The sequence below is a fragment of the Cucurbita maxima genome, unplaced genomic scaffold, assembly GCF_002738345.1.
Source record: "Cucurbita maxima cultivar Rimu unplaced genomic scaffold, Cmax_1.0 Cma_Scf00028, whole genome shotgun sequence".
Classification (NCBI taxonomy): domain Eukaryota; kingdom Viridiplantae; phylum Streptophyta; class Magnoliopsida; order Cucurbitales; family Cucurbitaceae; genus Cucurbita; species Cucurbita maxima.
The window spans coordinates 3,044,297-3,063,107 of NW_019272044.1; the positions used below are offsets into that span (position 1 = coordinate 3,044,297).

Here is an 18,811-nt window from a genome sequence, read left to right on the forward strand (position 1 = left end):
AAAATTAAGCTTTTTAAGTTAATAATGAAAAGAGAGAGACAAATTTATAAGTAAATGAAGCGTATTTAAATTATTGATTATACTTATATTTTTAATTATCATAAGTGTTTGGTGTAACTAAGTCTATGTTCTGAACAATATTTTAAGATTATAATAATAATAATTGAACTGATTAAAATATATTATCGACCAATAAAAGTAGATCAATATGTTTATAAGATTAACAAAATGCATTTCTATAGATAAACTAAGTCATAGACAGCCGAACAACCGTTTGTCTTTTTTTAATTTAATAATAAAAATATGATGATAAATAATTTATAGACATCATCCATGGTTTATATTTATATTTAATGGACCCTAATTAATTAAGTCAATGATCATACTTATGGGAGAGATTAAATAAGAGGATCGCGAAAATCACTACAGAGCATAGAGTTTCAAATCAATGGCGGAAATCCAGAATTCGGAAGCGCCAAAAATTCTCACAATGAACCAAGGAATCGGCGACCAAAGCTACGCCACAAACTCAATCTCACAGAGTAAATACCAGTCCGGATCCCGGCCTCTGCTCCGCCGCGCCATTGCTGCCTTATGCGCAGCCGATTTGCCGCCCGCCATTGCCGTTGCCGACCTCGGCTGCTCTTCAGGACCGAACGCGCTCTTCGCGATCTCCGAGATCGTCGGCGTGATCCGCGGCTGTTGCGGCGGTGAAGCGCCGGAGTTGACTGTGTTTTTGAACGATCTGGCGGAGAACGATTTCAACTCTGTTTTCAGAGGATTGTCGAACAAGAAGAACGGCGGATCGTCGGCTATGGATGAGTGTTTTGTCGCTGGAGTTCCAGGATCTTTCTATGGAAGATTGTTTGCTTCTAACAGTCTTCATTTTGTGCATTCTTCTTCCAGTCTCCATTGGCTTTCTCAGGTTAGTCTCTATTCAAATCTTCGTAATAGTTTACATTCATGTAATCATCGCAAAATAAATTTAAATTTGAAATTTAAGGATTAAAATAAATATTTGAAAGCCATTTGAATTTTACATTCTTAAACACTTTTGAATGATGATCCAATTATATTCACCCAAAGTCACTATGGATAAATATTCTCTAGAACTTCCCTACAAGTTTCTCTAGAACTTCTCCACAAAGTTTTAAAACAGAGATGTTTCCACACATATAAAAAATAGTTTGTTCTCTCCAACTTGTAGTTTTAAAACAGAGATGTTTCCATACCCATATAAAAAATGGTTTGTTCTCTTCAACCGTCGTGAGATCTCACAATCCACCCCTCTTCGAGGCGAGCGTTCTTGCTGGCACTCGTTCCCCTCTCCAATTGATGTGAGATCTCGCAATCCATCCCTTTGGAGAGCTCAGCATCCTCGCTGGCACACTACTCAGTGTCTTATTGTGAAATCGCACGTTAGTTAGAGAGGGGTATAAAGCATTATTTATAAGGGTGTGGAAACCTCTCCCGAAGTTTTAAAATCTTGAGGAAAAGTTTAGAAGGAAGAACCCAAATAGAACAATGTCTACTATAAGAGATGGGCTTGGACTATTACACAAACAGACACAAAATCTCAAAATTTAAGGGTTAAACTTATACGGTAACCTTTCATTCCGTATATCAAATCGAATAAGAACGAGGATTGATGAATGAATGAAACATGAAAGTTGAAAACAGGTACCTCAAGAGCTGAGTGAGAAAGGGAAGGGAATAAGGAACAAAGGGAAGATTTTCATATCAAAGACAAGCCCAAGTGAAGTAATAGAAGCATATTATGGTCAGTTCAAGAAGGATTTCAGTTGTTTTTTGAAGTCAAGATCAAAAGAAGTGGTGTGTGGAGGGAGAATGGTTTTAACTTTCAGAGGAAGAAGGCAGCCAGATCCATGCCCCGATGAAACTTGCCTTCTTTGGGATTACTTGGGGCTAGCCTTCCAAGCTTTGGTCCATGAGGTATATATATATTCAACCCATCTTTTTTATAATTTCGAGACTTATTCTTGCACCCGAGCTAGGTCGGAGGAAGGAAGGAGGGGAGCCAGTGTCCCAACCCCTCTCTAATTGTCTTAGATAGTCGTCCTTAAACTTTCAAGTTTGTGTTCATTTGGTCACTGAATTTTTTAAAACACCAAATAACTACTCCTTTAAGATTCAATTATGCACCAAATATGCTCGTCAACATAAAATTCGATCAGTTAATTTTTAAAAATTGTGAAAAAAATGTCGAAAACTAGATAGAAAAGTAAAAGTTTAGGGACTTATAGACATCTTTAGAAACTTTACGAACCGAAATAAGATAATTTTCTTCGTCGAGTAACCAAATTATTTATATGTTTATTTAGGGGCTTATTGAGGAGGAGAAAGTAGATAGCTACAACACTCCTTATTATGAACCGTATGTGGAGGATGTGAGAAGGGAGATAGAGGAAGAAGGGTCCTTCAAAATAGAGAATTTGGAGATAATTGCTTTGGCATGGGATGGTGTGAATAGAGATGGGGAAAGCTATGAACGATCAAAGACAACCCAACAAATGGCGAAGGCCATTCAAGCTGTGAATGAATGTATGATAAGAGCCCATTTTGGAGGAGATATTATAGAGTCATTGTTTAAGAGATTTGAAGAAATCATGGTGGCTGATACTAGAGAGGTGGAGCATGTTAGTTTGGTTCTTTCTTTGCTTAGAAAATAATGACAATATTCTTATCAACGTTACCATCTTGTTAGCGTTTTAGGGTTTCGATGGGTATAAACGAGTTGTCGAGTCTTGAAGTTTTGTTAGATTTCGATGGGTATATACGAGTTGTCGAATTTTGAAGTTTTGTTGGATTTCGATGGGTACAAACAAATTGTCGAGTCTGAAAGTTTTGTTGGGTTTCGATGGGTATAAACGAGTTGTCAAGTTTGGATGAGCATAAACGAATGGTCGAGTCTGAGAGTTTTGTTGGGTTTCGATGGACACAAACGAATTGTTGAGTTTGAGAGTTTTGTTGGGTTTTGACGGACACAAACGAATTGTCGAGTCTGAGAGTTTTGTTGGGTTTTGATGGGTATAAACGAGTTATCGAGTTTGGGAATTTTATTGGGTTTCGATGGGTACAAACGAATTGTCGAGTCTAAGAGTTTTGTTGAGTTTCCATGAGTATAAGCGAGTTGTCAAGTTTGAACAGGTATAAACGAATTGTCGAGAATTGTCGAGTCTGGGAGTTTTATTGGGTTTCAGTGGGTATAACTGAGTCGTTGAGTCTGAGAATTTTGTTGGGTTTCAATGGGTATAAACGAGTTTTTGAGTATGGGAGTTTTGATGGTACAAACGGGCGGTCGAGTCTGAGAGTTTTGTTGGATTTCGATGGGTATAAACGAGTTGTCGAGTTTGGGAGTTTTGTTGAATTTCAATGGGTATAAACGAGTTGTCGAATTTGGGAGTTTTATTGAATTTCGATAGGTACAAACGAATTGTCGAATCCGAAGATTTTGTCGGGTTTCGATCCATATAAACTAAGTAAGTACTGCAGCTTAATGGGAGTGATTGCGTGGTAGGGCCCATTCTGTTTTATTTTATTCTCTAACTACCCATTCTTAAATATTTTCCAATAATAATAATAACAATTGTGAATTTTAATATTAAATTTGGTTGTTTCTTACCATTTTTTAAAGGAAATATTCAAATTCTAAAAAAAAAAAAAATTAATTTTTTAAATTTGAATCAACTAAATTACATAAATAATTTTTTTATTCCAAAAAACTAAAATAAATATTTAAAAGCACATCAACCAACTTTGAAATTTGAGAAACCAAAATTTTTATTAAAAAAAAAATGAGAACCGAAACCAATTTCATTCACATTTCTTCGGTTTCGGTCAAATTCTCATCAATATATCACGATACATACAGTATAATCATAAATTATCGCGAGATATTGGTAACTTCCTTACCAACCTCGACCCGCCCCCACCTAACCCGCCCGCCACCACTGAATCGAACGACGCCCGCCTCCCATCTCTCTTCCCCTTCTTCTTCGTCCCAATGCCTCAAACTCTCCACCAACTCCTTCCATTTCTCCGCCGCCGTAAATCTCTTCCAACACGACCTAGGTTTTCTGATTCATGGATACCATCCCAAATTCTCTCTGTCTTTCTCCCGCCTCTGACCTCACTCTCAAATCCTCCGCCGTCCGCTGCTTTTTCCCGATCCGCAATCGCTATTCTGTCAATTTCCGTTCGTCTCCAACTCGGATTGAGTTGAATCGAAATGGATTTTCTGGTTTGAGTTTGAGGCCGATGAGAGGGAAGAGTTGGGCGAGATCTGCTCAGATTATGGATCAGTCAGCGAGTAAAACTGATTCCTCTGCTCCGACGATTGTTGAGGTGGATTTGGGTGACCGGAGCTATCCGATTTACATTGGATCCGGTCTTCTCGATCAGCCTGAGATTCTCCAGAGGTATGCTAATTAAAATGAATTTGTGTTTGTCACGTAAGTACTCGAAGCTAATTAGTGTAAATGAATTGTTTGATGGTTCATTGGCTTCTCTCCTTATCTGTGCTGGTCTTACTAAATTGACAGGCATGTTCATGGGAAGAGAGTGCTTATAGTCACGAATGATACTGTTGGACCATTGTATTTAGATAAAGTTGCTGAAGCTTTAACTGTTGGGAATCCTAATGTTTCAATTGAAAGTGTGATTTTACCAGATGGTGAGAAGTACAAGGATATGGTAAGTAGTTTAAGTTAGCTTCCTCTGCTCCCTAAATGTCATTGTTAAAATTGAAAGATTGCATGCATAAGAAGTTGGAATGTAAAAACTTCCCCCTCCCTGTAAAACTTTTTGGCTCTTCCAATTTCTCCAAGAATGAAACTAATCACTATCTTGAATTAGTAGGACACACTCATGAAAGTATTTGACAAGGCTATCGAGTCGCGGCTTGATCGGCGATGTACATTTGTAGCCCTTGGAGGTGGTGTAATTGGCGATATGTGTGGTTATGCTGCTGCTTCTTTCCTCCGAGGGGTTAACTTCATTCAGATTCCCACGACTGTTATGGCACAAGTATGCAGCTTTTTTGAAGTGTTTTTTTTTAGCTTTTTTCTTTTTAAACTTGAGATGATCCTTTGTTTAACATTTCTTGTTCTTCTACCTGTGTGTTCTAGGTGGACTCTTCAGTTGGGGGAAAGACAGGGATAAATCACCGTCTGGGGAAGAACTTGATTGGTGCATTTTATCAACCTCAATGTGTCGTTGTAGATACCGACACATTAAACACACTACCTGAAAGGGAACTGGCTTCTGGTTTTGCGGAGGTCATCAAGTATGGACTTATTAGGGATGCCGAGTTTTTTGAATGGCAGGAGAAGAACATGCCTTCATTGATGGCAAGGTGCGTGTGTAAAATGTTATTGATTTATGTCCAATATGCTTCTATTCTGCCAAAGCATTTAAATGAAGTTAAATTGACTGTCATAAATGAAAATTGCACTATTAGAGCCAAAAGTTTGAGTTTTTAGTAGGCGACTCGAATATTATTTTCATTCATGAGGCTTCAATATATGTGCTATTAATATCAAAGGAAGGAGATGGAGATAACATAGTAAGAATTTGAACTTTGAGGACCTCATGCTCCTAAACCATGTCAAATCAACACGAAACTCAAAATTTTGATCCGTTACATTTTGGGTAAATTTAATCATCTTAATCTATTTTTTAACTGAAGCTGAATTTATATATGTTCTCCTATTATTCTGTATTTTAGTTTGATATCTACAAGACTATAAATTTCATTTCGGCTCTATTGAGTCCTTCCACTTATAGTGTTTTCATTAGATATACACTAGCTTTCCTTGTATGAAGGGCATTTTTTCTTATTCAATTACCATTTTGTTATCTTGTGTTTTGTTAAGCTGCTTCTCTTTCTATCTCCTGATATTTATTGATAGGAGTATTATTAGGATTGAATTCAAGTATTAAGGATATAATAGTAATCAGTTAGAGAAGTTGTCATTAGGAATTTGGTTATACATAAAGAGAGTGAGAAAGTAGGAAGGTACCTAATTCTTTGTTGGATTAGGACTTGAGTCATTCTACTCAAGAGAGGGGGGTTCCAAGTACATCAAATACTTGGGTTATCTTGTAGTTTTGTTGTCATTTACATGGATGCTTGATTGAAATTGTTTAATCTGTTGGCTCGTTGTAGGGATCCAGCCGCCTTAGCTTATGCGATAAAACGCTCATGTGAGAACAAGGCTGAGGTTGTTTCATTGGATGAGAAGGAAAGCGGACTAAGGGCAACTCTGAACTTGGGCCACACATTCGGACATGTAAGATGGGTTCTTTCACTCTGTTTGCTGTACAACTTGATTGTGAGGCAATGAAGAATATATTGTTTGAACATACCAATTTTGATTTTCAAATATTTTCCATTGGACACTAACGGTAATGATCCAAGCCCACCGCTAGCAGATATGGTCCTCTTTGGACTTTCCCTTTCGAGCTTCCCTTCAAGGTTTTTAAAATGCATCTGCTAGGGAGAGGTCTCCACACCCTTATAAAGAATGCTTTGTTCTCCACCTCAACCGATGTAGGATCTTACAATCCACCCTCTTTGGGGTCCAAGGTTCTCATTGGCACTCGTTCCCTTGTCCAATTGATGTGGGACCCCCCAATCCACACCCCTTCGGGATCCAGCGTCCTTGCTGGCACATCGCCCCGTATCTACCCTCTTCGGGACTTAGCCTCCTCGTTGGCACATCGCTCAGTGTCTGGCTCTGATACCATTTGTAACGACTCAAGCCCACCGCTAATAGATATTATCCTGTTTAGGCTTTCCCTTTCGGGCTTCCCCTCAAGATTTTTAAAACGCGTCTGCTAGGGAGAGGTTTCCACACCCTTATAAAGAATGTTTCGCTCTCCTCCCCAACCGATGTAGGATCTTACACTAACTCGTCATACTGTAGAAACAATTTATATTTCTAATATGATTTGTTTCTCAATTCAAAATCCTCTCTGTTTGTGCTGGGCCAAATCATACCTTGTTCGTTCCCAGAAATCATCTCATGGCTTGCTCGCTCGAAGAATGTATTTTTTTGTTCATGAATCACGTGTTGCTTTTGTCATTGAGTACTTTTCCTTTCTTATTAGCTTCTCATTCTGTGCAATGTTTTATAGGCAATAGAAACTGGGTTCGGGTACGGCCAGTGGCTCCATGGAGAAGCTGTTGCAGTTGGCACGGTATTGCATCACTGAGTTCAAACCGTTTCTGCATTCTACTTCATATGTACCAATTCTAAATGTTGGGTTTCTTTGCCAATTTTCAGGTAATGGCAGTTGACATGTCATATCGTCTCGGATGGATTGATGATACAATTGTGAGCAGAGTTCTTGCCATTCTAAAACAGGCAAAGTTGCCTACTGCACCTCCCGACAGCATGACGGTGGAGATGTTTAAATCGATAATGGCAGTAAGTGATTTAGGAAGTTCCTCTCTACTTTCATGTTATTGTCTCTCAGGTATTCTAAGCTCGATTTGCATGGCAGGTCGACAAGAAGGTTGCTGATGGGCTACTAAGGCTAATTCTCCTGAAAGGTCCTCTAGGAAACTGCGTTTTCACCGGCGATTATGACAGGAAGGCGTTGGACGAGACACTTCATTCATTTTGCAAGTCTTGATTCAATGATCTAGAAGAGATCGTTCCGAGGTGTGCGTAAGTTCTGTACCATACGTTTATGATATTGCTCTGGCTCTCTGCTTCTTCCCTTTAGCCTTAGTTTTTCTTTATATTCAATAGAAAATCCATGTGACGAGTGATCTGTAATCTGATAATGCTATGTTTTTTAACACCTGATCCACCATTCTAGAGCTGTGAATGAACTACTGAGAGAAATAAAGTTTTATCTCTTTTATCTTTTATTTGGTTAGAAATTGAACGTCTCGACTTCTTGGTCCAGAGTATATTTGAGAAAGTCGAGAGTATATTTGAGATAGTTGAGCTATGTTCAGGCTCCAATCAATAGGATTTTCTTAATCCTCCCTTCCCGAAAGCGAAAGGAAGAACGTTGCTCCAAACTGCTCAATCAAGGTTTTTAATGATTTTCTTTTTTTTAAATGAAGCTTAAGTTTCATATATGTTTTCCTAGACTGAACAAATGGTTATGGAAAATAGAATAGAAATGCAATTTGTATTTTTTTTAAAATTTAATTGAAAAAATAATGTTGTTTAAGGAAAGAAAAATAATATTTTTCTCAGTTAATTATTGATTTAGCTCTTTCAAATTTTTTAACAGAACAATGATAAGATTATGCTTTACAACCACCCACCCGGAAAATAGGGCCATGACTCAATCAATCTGACTTGAATCACCCACTCAACCAACCTGAAATTACAAAATGCGGTTTTCTCCACAGGTACCTCACCTAGGCCACGGCTCAGGAGTGGTAGTGGTGGAGAGCTAACACCATGATACCCCTATAATACATTTTGAGTCATTTTCATTCTACCAATGTAGACATGATTTTGGTGAGGTATCATACGGTGTTGTGCATTGTCCGTCTAATGTCGATTGACACCAAACTTGGCGAGCATTCATATTTCATATAGACGGACTAAACTCCCGAACCACTTGACACAATCGCACTTTTAAAGGCAGTGGACTAGCGATTGTGCAACACTCACTTTCCAACGACAAGTGAGCTAAGCCAATTTGTTCTTGCGTCGCCTACGGCCAAGCGACGTATGATCTAAAAGAAGGTTTTAGAAAACGAAGGTAGAGAGATTTTTAATCAATACTCAGACTATCAAACAACTTTTGAAAAGCATTTAATTCTTAAATTATCAATTATCTAAACTCATCTTTTTATTTTTCAATTTATACCTAATAAGTCGCCCAATTATTTGTTTTTTAAAACCCATTAATCTTTTAAATAAAAATAAACTAAACTAAACTTACTTGTAATTTAATTTAATTAAAAAAAGAGAGAGAGAACCAAGGAAGGTTTGTTGGCGAAGATTGGTTTGGTGAAGGAACGCTTCATCGGCAATATTTCCCGGCGTCAAAGCTTTCTCTCTCATCCTTCTCTGCAACCATTCCCCCATTGATTCTCTATCAATTTCTTCCTTCGTTACTCTCTTTCCCTCTTTCTCCAACCCTTACACGCTTTTCCTTCTTCTCTTCCCCCCCTCCCTTTTAGGGTTTTCTCCAATTGCCCCTCTTCTCGTGTTTTCCCCCCACCTTTCACAACCGCCGGAGCACGGAGCAACTGGAGGAGATCAACCACGGCGTTTTTAGTTTAGCAGAGGTGTTTCTTTCTTTTGTCCTCAGGTTCACGATCTGAGGCCGGCCACCCCCTTTTTCTGGCTTCTCAACAATGAGCGCTTCAAGGTTCATCAAGTGCGTCACCGTTGGAGACGGAGCTGTTGGCAAGACTTGTCTCCTTATCTCCTATACCAGCAACACCTTCCCCACTGTCAGCCTCTCTCTCTCTCTCTCTCTTTTCTTCCATTTATGTTGCTGTTGGCTAGATTGTATGATGAGGTGCTTGGCTTGATTGGATTGTTTTATTTGTTTCTTTTTAAGTTATCATTCATTATCCATTTTTCTTTCTATTGCTAGGATCCACGTATATGTCTGAGAATGTTTCATGATAATGTCTCGCATTGTATAAACAACTGGCTTCATTGAGGCAAATCATGGTGAATATGGGATCTATAATTTCTTGTTTTATTTTTTTTGTAAGACTTGATGCTAGAACTCTGGTCTATGATTGCGTTGCAGAAATTGAATCCATGTCTTCTTTTTTCAAATTTTAAATTGATATGATCTTTCCTTTCTTTCTTTCTCAAGCAATGTTTTCTTGGTTTTTTCCTGTTGTAAGAAACTTACATTTTGTTGTTATCTTCTGAATGTGCTGGAATGTAGGATTATGTGCCTACAGTTTTTGACAATTTCAGTGCAAATGTGGTTGTAAATGGGAGCACTGTTAACCTAGGATTGTGGGATACTGCTGGTATTTTGCTAATCTTAATCTATTCTCTTTCTTTTTTCTAGCTACTACATTCTTTCGATGTTGAATTTGTTGTTGTTGTGTAACAGGACAGGAGGATTATAACCGGCTAAGACCTTTGAGTTATCGTGGGGCAGATGTTTTTATATTGGCATTCTCTCTCATTAGCAAGGCCAGTTATGAAAATGTTTCTAAAAAGGTAGAATAACAGATGTTTTTCCCTGGTTTTGAACATTTATTAGTTCCGGAATCATAGTTACTAAAGATTTGTTTCAATCTTTTTGGCATAATGTTCAGTGGATCCCAGAGTTGAAGCATTATGCACCAGGAGTACCTATTGTTCTGGTTGGAACTAAGCTTGGTAAATTATTTTTCTTATGCTCTTTGTATCTTGTCGTTATTTGCTTCTTGATAGGCTTTGGCTTATATGTCGTTGTAGTTTTGATAATGTATGTTTAGGCCGTGCCATCATTTCTCATTTCGAAATCTTAGAAAGTATTATCTGACTGATGAATACCTGCCTTGATAAGTGAAGTATGCTGTTAACTAATAACACTTAATCTTGATTGCTCACTCAGATATCTATTATAAATAATTGTATTTGATGGGAGTAGGAAGAGTATAGGCAAGTATGAACGATATATACTTCTAGAAAGAGCGGCCAGAGGAGCCAAAACTCCAAAAAAAAAAAAACACCCTCAAAGATGAAAAGCCTGCATGCAAGAACTCGGACTACTAGTCAACAATTTTGGCAATGAAAGGGAAAGGCGTGTAAAAATGTCAGTATTATAGGCTCTAGAATGAATAAATCAAGTTCATTTAACTTCAAATCCCAGACCCATCTACCACCGTATCACAAGAAAATCTCCCGTTACACTCCAACACACTATAGTATGATCAAGAGTTAAATTTTCAGATTCCACATCGATTGGGGAGGAGAACGAAACATTCTTTATAAGAGTGTGGAAACCTCTCCCTAGTAGACGCGTTTTAAAACCTTGAAGGGAAGCCTGAAAGGGAAAGCCAAAAGAGGACAATATATGCTAGCGGTGTGCTTGGGCTGTTATAGAAATTGCCATGGAGTCCTCAGTTTAACAACGAAGGAGATGCAACAATGCCCTCCAAAATCCTCAATCCTCTGGTGATTGGCTGTAAAGCTCATATGGAACAACCTGCACCAAGTACTTCACGAAATTGAGAAACGTAGTAAAGTATAATCCATATCCTTGAGGCCTTAGTTTATCTCACATATGTAAAAGAAGAATGTGAGTCAAGTGTTGGGGGAGCATTTGCTCATTTTAGCAATCTGCCCTTCATATGCATTTACATTATCTTTGGGCTTTCTACCCAGTATTTTTGTTTTTCTTCATTGTTATTATATATTGCGCATTTAAACAATCTTCTCTTCTTGTGCTTGTTATTAATTTGGGATGGTGTTTATCGCCTAGTATCTTCATGCGTATTTTCAGCAAGCTTTCAACGCTTGTTAGTATAGCACCGGTCAATGTGATCAAAACAGCATAAACACTGCTGGTGCTAGCTTGTAGAACAGTTTGTTGGTATACTGTCTTCTCTATTGAGATATAATTAGGATCCTTCTGCTCTTCTTTTCACAATTTCTAGTGTCAAGTTATAAGGATAGTGTATTTTTAACGCCCCCCCCCCCTTTTTTTATTGATTGTCTTGAAAAAGTCGTTGTTCACACTAAAAGGAGAACCCTAGAAAGGATACACCATATTGAGACTTAAAAGCACCATTTTTGTGAGGTTTTATTATAAAGAAAACCCTATAAATGACACTGCTGCCTTGCTGTCTAAGTTGTGTGGTTCGCCTTGTTGACAAGTAACACAGAAGAGCTCGGTCACTGGATTTCATTTATTAGCTCAGAGAAAGCCTAGCATGCCTAGACTTTGCTTGCTTCAGAGAGAAACTTTCACTAAAACTTGTAGGCTGGAAGGTGAAATGGAATTTTAATCTGTTAGTATAGTGATGGTGATAGATTTGTGATATCCATAATGAAGCTACATAGTACAGCTAACTGAGATGGATTCTACAAGTTAATGGTATTGATCTTGTCTGTTGTCTTCTCTAATTCGGTGATGGTATCTATTTGTGTGATATTCATATTTATTTAATGTGCTAACGTGCGGTGCCAACATCGACTGCCTTGGATTACTTCTCACTGATGTTGATTTTTTACGAGCTAGATCTTCGAGATGATAAGCAGTTCTTTATTGACCATCCTGGTGCAGTTCCTATTTCAACAGCTCAGGTAAATGATTGTCTTTATTGGTGTTTTATTTTCAAGCTGTTCTTGTTGTGATAATATAATTGGCTCTCATGTCAATGTGAAGGGAGAGGAGCTTCAAAAGCTGATTGGTGCTCCTGAATATATTGAATGCAGCTCAAAAACTCAGCAGGTATTCGTGTTGGTACGAGTGAACTAGTGTTATGGAATTGCAGGTGTGGATTATTAATGTGCTTTTGAACATGATATAACCACAGAATGTGAAGGGAGTTTTTGATGCAGCAATTAAGGTTGTACTTCAACCTCCAAAGCAGAAGAAAAAGAAGGCCAAAGGTCAGAGAGCGTGCTCGATATTATGAGCAAAGCTGTAGTTGTGGAAACATGACACCACCCTTTGTCTGCCTGTATTCTCTCATTCTTCTTTTTTTCTTTCTTTCTTTCTTTCCTTTTGATTCTGTAGTGGCCTAAAAGTCCGATTTATTTTTCTGTCCCGGAATACACGCAATCTCTGTGAAGCATCGTCGGGTAGTTTGTTACCTCTGTCCCGGAATACACGCAAACTAGGAGACGACATGCTCCTCAGTCGTCACCTTATACTACTAGCCTTTGGTTCTAAATATGTACTGATAGAGATATGGATACTGGAATGTGAGGAGGAGTATGGTCGAAAAGGGCATTAGGATTATGCTTGAAATGAAAAGTGTATGTATGGAGGGAAGAAGTGGGTGCTTCAAAGAGGAACGAACATTGGTGGATTCTTTTATTTATGAATTTGCATTCTGACTTTGACAATAGCGGTTTTGTTTGTAGCATAGAGCATAAATAGTTCTTTGGAGTTGTTTTTACTTCAAATGAAGCTGCCAAGCTTGAGTTGCTTGACTTTTTCTTTTTAAGTTCCAATTCTTCTCAATGTTGTGTTTTTTCTCTTTTCAAGTTTGTTTTTGTGGATAATTTGTTTTGTTCAGATCGTCAAATTCTTCATTTTTTAAAATTCTTCTTTTTTTTTTTACCTTAGTTATCAAAACCTTCCTCGCAAGCTTAATGCTTTTAAGATGGTTATTCAATAAAAGCAATGAATGAGATAATATACAAGGTTTGATGAAATGACCATATTTTGAACTTAATCAATTCTTACTTAAAAAAGAATTCAATATTTCAGTTGCATATTTGGTATATTTCTTTTAAATTTGGTTAAATTAAATTATATTGGGATCAACTTAAATGTAACTGGTGGGATCAACTTACAGTTACATGAAGTTCAAGTTTCAAAAAGTGAATAAGTAAAGTGAGATGTAATTTGTGAAAATAGTGAGATATGATCGTCTACCCCCCACCCCTTCGGGACCTAGCGTTCTGGTTAGCACTCATTCCCCTCTCAAATCGATGTAAGATCTCACAAATACACACCATTTGAGAGCTCAACGTCCTCATTGGTTCACATTCTTATCTCTAATCGATGTAGAATCTCACCGCAATCCAAATATATAGTGCCTACTTGATGTTCTATAAATTGAAGTAGATTTGCTTGTGATGATATAAGTTGGTTCAATAAGATTCATTAGATAAAGCTAAAGTTAAATCTAAGACCAACGAAAAAACTCTATTTCAAGACAAATATGGATGGCATAGCTCATCAAAGACTAGTCAACTGCAAATGGAAAGGCAAGTAAGTTCCAGGGAAAACCATCATCAATAATGGTGTATCAAAAGACATTATAATTTCAGGAATGCAAGATTTCCAAAACGTAGACCAGTCTGGAATTTATTATAGTGTTGACTGAAGTCGAAACCGAAGCTTAGTTCAAAAATATGCACAAATGCCTTGACGGGTCGGACGAGCACGCCAAGTGTGTATCAGTCTCACATTACAGAATAGAGAAGTGATGAAAGTCATTTCTTACTATTGTCTCACATCCTACAGAACAAGGAAGCTTTTACTCTTTAACTAGAATCTTGGGACATTTAGTGTAACAAAGAAGCAAGACGCTAACTGGAAACGGAACGAAAAGAATCCAGCTAACTGGTTCCTTCAGATAAAAAAAACCAGACTGAATTAACCCTCAACCTATATATATGGTGAGAAACTGGTCGTAATGCCGTCGATCTCGGCAACAATCAAATTTAAGTTGCTACACTTTTATGGGCTCGTATTTCTCACCCACTGCACCACCTTTCTGCTTTTGGAACTCAATGTACCGGAGAGTGCTGGCAAAGAATGCATCTGCCGATGAATCTGGACTAGTAGTGTCGCTTTGCATTTCAGTTGTGATCAATTCAATTAGGCCCTGGATGGTAGCTACCGTGATCTGCGGGTTGCCCTTCTCGAAAAAATACAAGTATCTGCGAGCGAACGAAACAAAAATGATCCATCTACCAGGAGAAAATCACACTTTTATAAGGCTCAGAACAATCTGAGGATACAGAAATTACTTGTTCAGTATCTCAATGAAAAGCGACACTGGCCCGGTGCTACCCCTTGTTGCATTCGACATTTGCTGAGCAGCATTTGCTATTCTTAATGCACGCTTTAGGCAAAGCATCACCCTGGTTCATCAGGAGAAAAAAAGTTCAATATTTTGAAAGTTCATTATAGGAAGTGCCTAGCTATAAAATCCACAACCAACAAACACGCATAAAACCATTAACAAAAACTTGCTCTAAGTTCGTAACTCACCTCTCACCATCCTTCATATTATCATGATCATCAAGCCAGAAGAGATGCGAGCAAGCATAAACAGCTCGGCATTGATCAGACTTTTTTAAAAGCTTTGCGGAGTACTGTGCCATAAGGTAGCTTTGTTAGGGTCTTCGCCAAAAAATATTCATATTTATGAAGCCGCTCACATGCCATCTCGCAGACAGATATAGTATAAACATGAAAAGGACGTGAAAATAAAGAGTCAAAATTGAGTGTATGTAAACATATGGACATACAAGCATTTTCATTTGAAAGGTTTGCAATCATAAGCACAAAAAGCGCACTTGCAAAACAATGCAACATTCTATCTTTTTTCTTTTTCTAATTTACTTCTCTAATCCTTGACATTCCAATAAATGTCTGACATGTCCTGCATTTTTTGTATCCAAACTAAAAAGTAATAGTACGATTAGATTAGATTTAGATGCAGATTCATATTCATATTCGATAGTCAAATACAAACAATATAATGCCAGGACTTTGTTGTAGAAAGTACCCCAGTGGCTTTGTGGGTTAAAGTATCCCTGTTTTCAACACCAAAAACGTGCATCTTCTGAAGAGTGCCTATTATTAAATGTAATGCAGTAACTTGAGCTTTTGAATCCTGTAAAAGAGAAGTTGCACGACATCATTATAAGCGACAAACCTTAGTGAGAAGAAACAATTAACACGAGCACAAAGGATCCAACTTACTGAAATTTCTTCTTCATAAAGAATGTATGCTTGGGTAAAAAATTCGTAAGCAACAGGTTCTAAATCACAATCATTTGCAGCCTGATCAATTACAATGCGCATTAAAAATTACAGCTACATATCATAATATTCCAAATTACAAACCAGATTTCTTGGCATACCTCAGCACATTGTAGATACAACCGAAACGCCAATTCTGGGGCTGGAACACTTGAAAGGCTCTCAATGGTCTGAGGCAACACATTGGAACATTACAAATAATCAATTCAATATGAACAAGATTATACAAGTTCTTTGAAACATGCATAATCCATCTGTAACATATTAGGGCCACAGAAAAGCAAGCTAGAGGAACAAACATATTTAGAGAAAAGAACCTCCAAGTTAATCACGATTTGACAATGCAGACACATTTGCAATTGCAACCGACTATATATTGCAGTTAAAACAATCTTGAAGGATGGACACCATGCTTACACAAGGAATACAATCTCCCACTCCATTTAGGTAGTACCTGAGTTAATAGCTGAAAAATTTTCTTCGGGTTAGTTGCTGTCTCATCTCCAAAAGGATTTTCTTCCTGGCCTTGCAATTGCCTAACCAACTGAAATTAATAAGCAATTCACTGTTACTACATTTCCATAACATGATATCACCTAACGAGACCATAGCAATCATCACTGACATAATCATTCCTACTTAACCCATAAATAAATAATCTTTTTATGATTCACTCCAGCGATTTTCTTCTCCATCTTCACATCTAGTGATTGTCAGGGATGAGGTCTTCAATACTCGAACACTTCAAAACCTCCACTATATTGGACGGGACAAAAACCCACTTACTCCAGTAGCTCAAACGGACAAGTTTATGACACCAACTACTATGAAAAAGCTTTAATACTCACAGTAACTACAATAAACTCATAATTATAAGTTGCAACAATAAAACGTTATTTTAAGAATAAAAAAAGAATCGACAAAAGAGTAGAAATCAAGAGAGACAAACCTTGAGAGATGAAAAAACAAGGGCAGGAACGGTAAATGGCAGACGCTTTATTCCTCCAGTCAGGATATGCTTCTTGACAGTACAGATTATCTGCAATTAATTAGAGTACAGTACAGGTTAGGTTTCCTCGTGAACATCACCCATCCAGAAGAAACCAGAGAACACCCTCTTAAAATGGTCTTACAAAGTATGCACCTACTAACAATTATTCAGCTTTTCTTCATCCCGAAGGATGCATCCATCAAGCTGTGGATGGCGGCTACCAATGGTTAGCCAACCCCATAGTGTAAGTTGGCTCAAGATGTGAAACGTAGAAGTTAGACATCAACCTTAGTTTGGTGCTCAGGATAGAATTTTATAAATGGATCGATATCAAGTCAAATCCACCCTCACAGTTTCTAATGAGAGAAGATGACAAGCCAAATAATACCCTATGGACCCACAGTCAACTCAAAGTGGCCCCCAAAGCCACACTACTACTACCATTGACGATAACAAGTCATCAGCAAAAGAATGGACCTCAAAACAACAACTAGATGAACTTACCCATCTATCTACCATCTACACTACAAAGTAATGTGACTAACGGTCCAATGAATATTGCCCAAGGGTGAATTAGATACAAGACCAAACCTCTTCCCAAGGCAACAATAATTCTAAGAAATAACTGAAACTTCTGGGGAACTAAGGAGTGCAACTAGGTAACAAAGTGAACGACCACCATCACCAGTGATGGCATGATGACGATCAAGCCACGTCAATATAACCAAACAATAGTGTCATGAACTTCAAAGAGTAGACGACAAATGAAAAGTCAATAGAAGATGACCAAAATTGAAATATTGCTAGGATGGCCACCAAACAAATAAATAAATCAAATGCCTCGATCAGTTGATAAAGATTAGGATTGCATTTTGACAATGCCAAGAGAATTGTTTCAATATAGGAAATTCATTCTGTAGGAAGCACGGTACCACCATATAAGCTTCATTCATACGTTACCCAAATGATTCGACAATACCAATCAAGTACGCAGTATATCTCATTCAAAAATTAAAAAAAAAATTAATAGAACACTGATCCCGTATTCAACTAAAGCTGTTCATTGCCTTTTATCAAGCTCTATAAATGCCTTCCAGAGATAAAATTGAAGATGCATTCACATATCCATGAGATAAAACTTGTATAAATAATCTATAGCACCCCAGTACCTTAAACATTTCATCTGGGTCATCATTATACAACATCTGAATAAGACGAGCAACAGAACTTTGCTCCTCCTTGAAATCATCTTCATCAACCTAAAGAATTGAAGTGGAGGAGGAAAAAGGAATAGATAAAACAACCTCATCATGAAACATTTAAGCTTAAATTTAAGAAAAAGAAAAGAACGATATCGATAAAGGATCTAAGATTATGTAAATAAAGGTATAAACCATTATAAGAAACAAGGGTTTCCAAAATGTAAAGAGAGAGAAAGAGAACCTCATCAGGAGGAGATCCATCTAAATCCTTGATAAGCCCTCTTATCAATTCAAATAATGCCTCAACCTACATAAAAGTAATCCATATAACTAGAAAGCATAATTAATATTAAGGACAAAACAACAAAAGGGCTCGTACATTTTCGGCAGTAGATATTTGAGTTTTATTCTTTGTTATGCTTTGTACAATAACTGTTGCCATCACTTTGATCGTTTCACCATCAAGGTACTCCAAGACATGTGAATAGTTTGATAGCTTCAATGTAGTGACAATGTCATTATATTTTTCCAATGGCGCACTCAAAAGGGCAACAATCTGCTTTGTTGCCTTGCTGTCTTCAATTTTCCCTTTACCAGAGAGTTTCTTCACACATGCTCCCTGAAAAACAGATGATAACCCTAACTTATTATTATGAAAGTCATCCTGCAAGAAAGTTCAGCTGGGAAATTTGATTGCCAGTAAATCCAGGGTTTAGCCGTTCACTTTACAGCACAGTTTCAAACAGCCATTCTGTAGAGGTGTGATCAAAAGGCTTATGAGGTTGAGATGATAGGTGACTGTATTTGTAAACATACAAGTCTGTAACTTTAATAAATTAATAGAAAGCAACTTATCGAGTACAATTGTTTCAGCATGTTTTTACTAGTTTTCTTTTTTTTTTTTTCCTTTTTTTTTTTTTTTTTTTTC

General features: G+C 37.5%; 4 protein-coding genes across 5 annotated transcripts in view; 3 read left to right on the forward strand and 1 right to left on the reverse strand.

Annotated features, from left to right (window-relative positions):
- Positions 1-388: 388 nt before the first annotated feature.
- LOC111465179 (jasmonate O-methyltransferase-like) lies at positions 389-3,461 on the forward strand. 2 transcript variants are annotated; one of them, XR_002714163.1, is made up of 4 exons: positions 389-925; positions 1,681-1,953; positions 2,343-3,140; positions 3,444-3,461. XR_002714163.1 is itself a non-coding variant. In XM_023109494.1 (3 exons), the coding sequence occupies exons 1-3, from the start codon at positions 449-451 to the stop codon at positions 2,688-2,690; spliced, it is 1,098 nt and encodes a 365-aa protein (XP_022965262.1). In that variant the 5' UTR covers positions 389-448; the 3' UTR covers positions 2,691-3,435. The 2 variants fall into 2 exon arrangements, 1 of the variants encoding a protein (XP_022965262.1); XM_023109494.1 differs by lacking the exon at positions 3,444-3,461 and having other exon boundaries at positions 2,343-3,435.
- A 505-nt stretch (positions 3,462-3,966) lies between these two features.
- LOC111465177 (3-dehydroquinate synthase, chloroplastic) lies at positions 3,967-7,900 on the forward strand. Its single transcript, XM_023109491.1, has 8 exons — positions 3,967-4,439; positions 4,563-4,713; positions 4,879-5,046; positions 5,148-5,374; positions 6,188-6,311; positions 7,159-7,221; positions 7,308-7,451; positions 7,528-7,900. Exons 1-8 carry the CDS (start codon positions 4,105-4,107, stop codon positions 7,657-7,659), a joined length of 1,344 nt encoding a protein of 447 aa, XP_022965259.1. The 5' UTR covers positions 3,967-4,104; the 3' UTR covers positions 7,660-7,900.
- A 1,150-nt stretch (positions 7,901-9,050) lies between these two features.
- LOC111465181 (rac-like GTP-binding protein ARAC1) lies at positions 9,051-13,033 on the forward strand. Its single transcript, XM_023109496.1, has 7 exons — positions 9,051-9,454; positions 9,907-9,994; positions 10,081-10,190; positions 10,289-10,352; positions 12,199-12,263; positions 12,346-12,411; positions 12,497-13,033. Exons 1-7 carry the CDS (start codon positions 9,356-9,358, stop codon positions 12,596-12,598), a joined length of 594 nt encoding a protein of 197 aa, XP_022965264.1. The 5' UTR covers positions 9,051-9,355; the 3' UTR covers positions 12,599-13,033.
- Positions 13,034-13,974: 941 nt separating this feature from the next.
- LOC111500194 (vacuolar protein sorting-associated protein 35A-like) overlaps positions 13,975-18,811 on the reverse strand; it is a 12,235-nt gene continuing 7,398 nt past the window's right edge. Inside the window, exons 11-21 of the mRNA XM_023151847.1 lie at positions 18,263-18,502; positions 18,125-18,190; positions 17,851-17,940; positions 16,640-16,729; positions 16,145-16,234; positions 15,792-15,860; positions 15,631-15,711; positions 15,434-15,541; positions 14,914-15,017; positions 14,670-14,783; positions 13,975-14,579 (exon numbers count right to left, since the gene is read on the reverse strand). Of these exons, the coding sequence (XP_023007615.1) occupies positions 14,369-14,579; positions 14,670-14,783; positions 14,914-15,017; positions 15,434-15,541; positions 15,631-15,711; positions 15,792-15,860; positions 16,145-16,234; positions 16,640-16,729; positions 17,851-17,940; positions 18,125-18,190; positions 18,263-18,502 (1,263 nt within the window). The 3' untranslated portion in view covers positions 13,975-14,368. The remainder of the gene's footprint in view (positions 14,580-14,669; positions 14,784-14,913; positions 15,018-15,433; positions 15,542-15,630; positions 15,712-15,791; positions 15,861-16,144; positions 16,235-16,639; positions 16,730-17,850; positions 17,941-18,124; positions 18,191-18,262; positions 18,503-18,811) is intronic.

What these genes read in the sequence shown, in the direction of transcription:
- LOC111465181 (XM_023109496.1), top strand. Translation starts at nt 9,356, where the DNA reads ATGAGCGCTTCAAGGTTCATCAAGTGCGTCACCGTTGGAGACGGAGCT. An exon ending in TCTGGTTGGAACTAAGCTTG is followed by an intron (nt 10,353 to 12,198) that starts GTAAATTATTTT and finishes TTTACGAGCTAG; the next exon opens with ATCTTCGAGATGATAAGCAG. An exon ending in TTCCTATTTCAACAGCTCAG is followed by an intron (nt 12,264 to 12,345) that starts GTAAATGATTGT and finishes GTCAATGTGAAG; the next exon opens with GGAGAGGAGCTTCAAAAGCT.
- LOC111465177 (XM_023109491.1), top strand. Translation starts at nt 4,105, where the DNA reads ATGGATACCATCCCAAATTCTCTCTGTCTTTCTCCCGCCTCTGACCTC. An exon ending in AAGCTGTTGCAGTTGGCACG is followed by an intron (nt 7,222 to 7,307) that starts GTATTGCATCAC and finishes GCCAATTTTCAG; the next exon opens with GTAATGGCAGTTGACATGTC. An exon ending in TGTTTAAATCGATAATGGCA is followed by an intron (nt 7,452 to 7,527) that starts GTAAGTGATTTA and finishes TTTGCATGGCAG; the next exon opens with GTCGACAAGAAGGTTGCTGA.
- LOC111465179 (XM_023109494.1), top strand. Translation starts at nt 449, where the DNA reads ATGGCGGAAATCCAGAATTCGGAAGCGCCAAAAATTCTCACAATGAAC. An exon ending in GTCTCCATTGGCTTTCTCAG is followed by an intron (nt 926 to 1,680) that starts GTTAGTCTCTAT and finishes AGTTGAAAACAG; the next exon opens with GTACCTCAAGAGCTGAGTGA. An exon ending in TCCAAGCTTTGGTCCATGAG is followed by an intron (nt 1,954 to 2,342) that starts GTATATATATAT and finishes ATGTTTATTTAG; the next exon opens with GGGCTTATTGAGGAGGAGAA.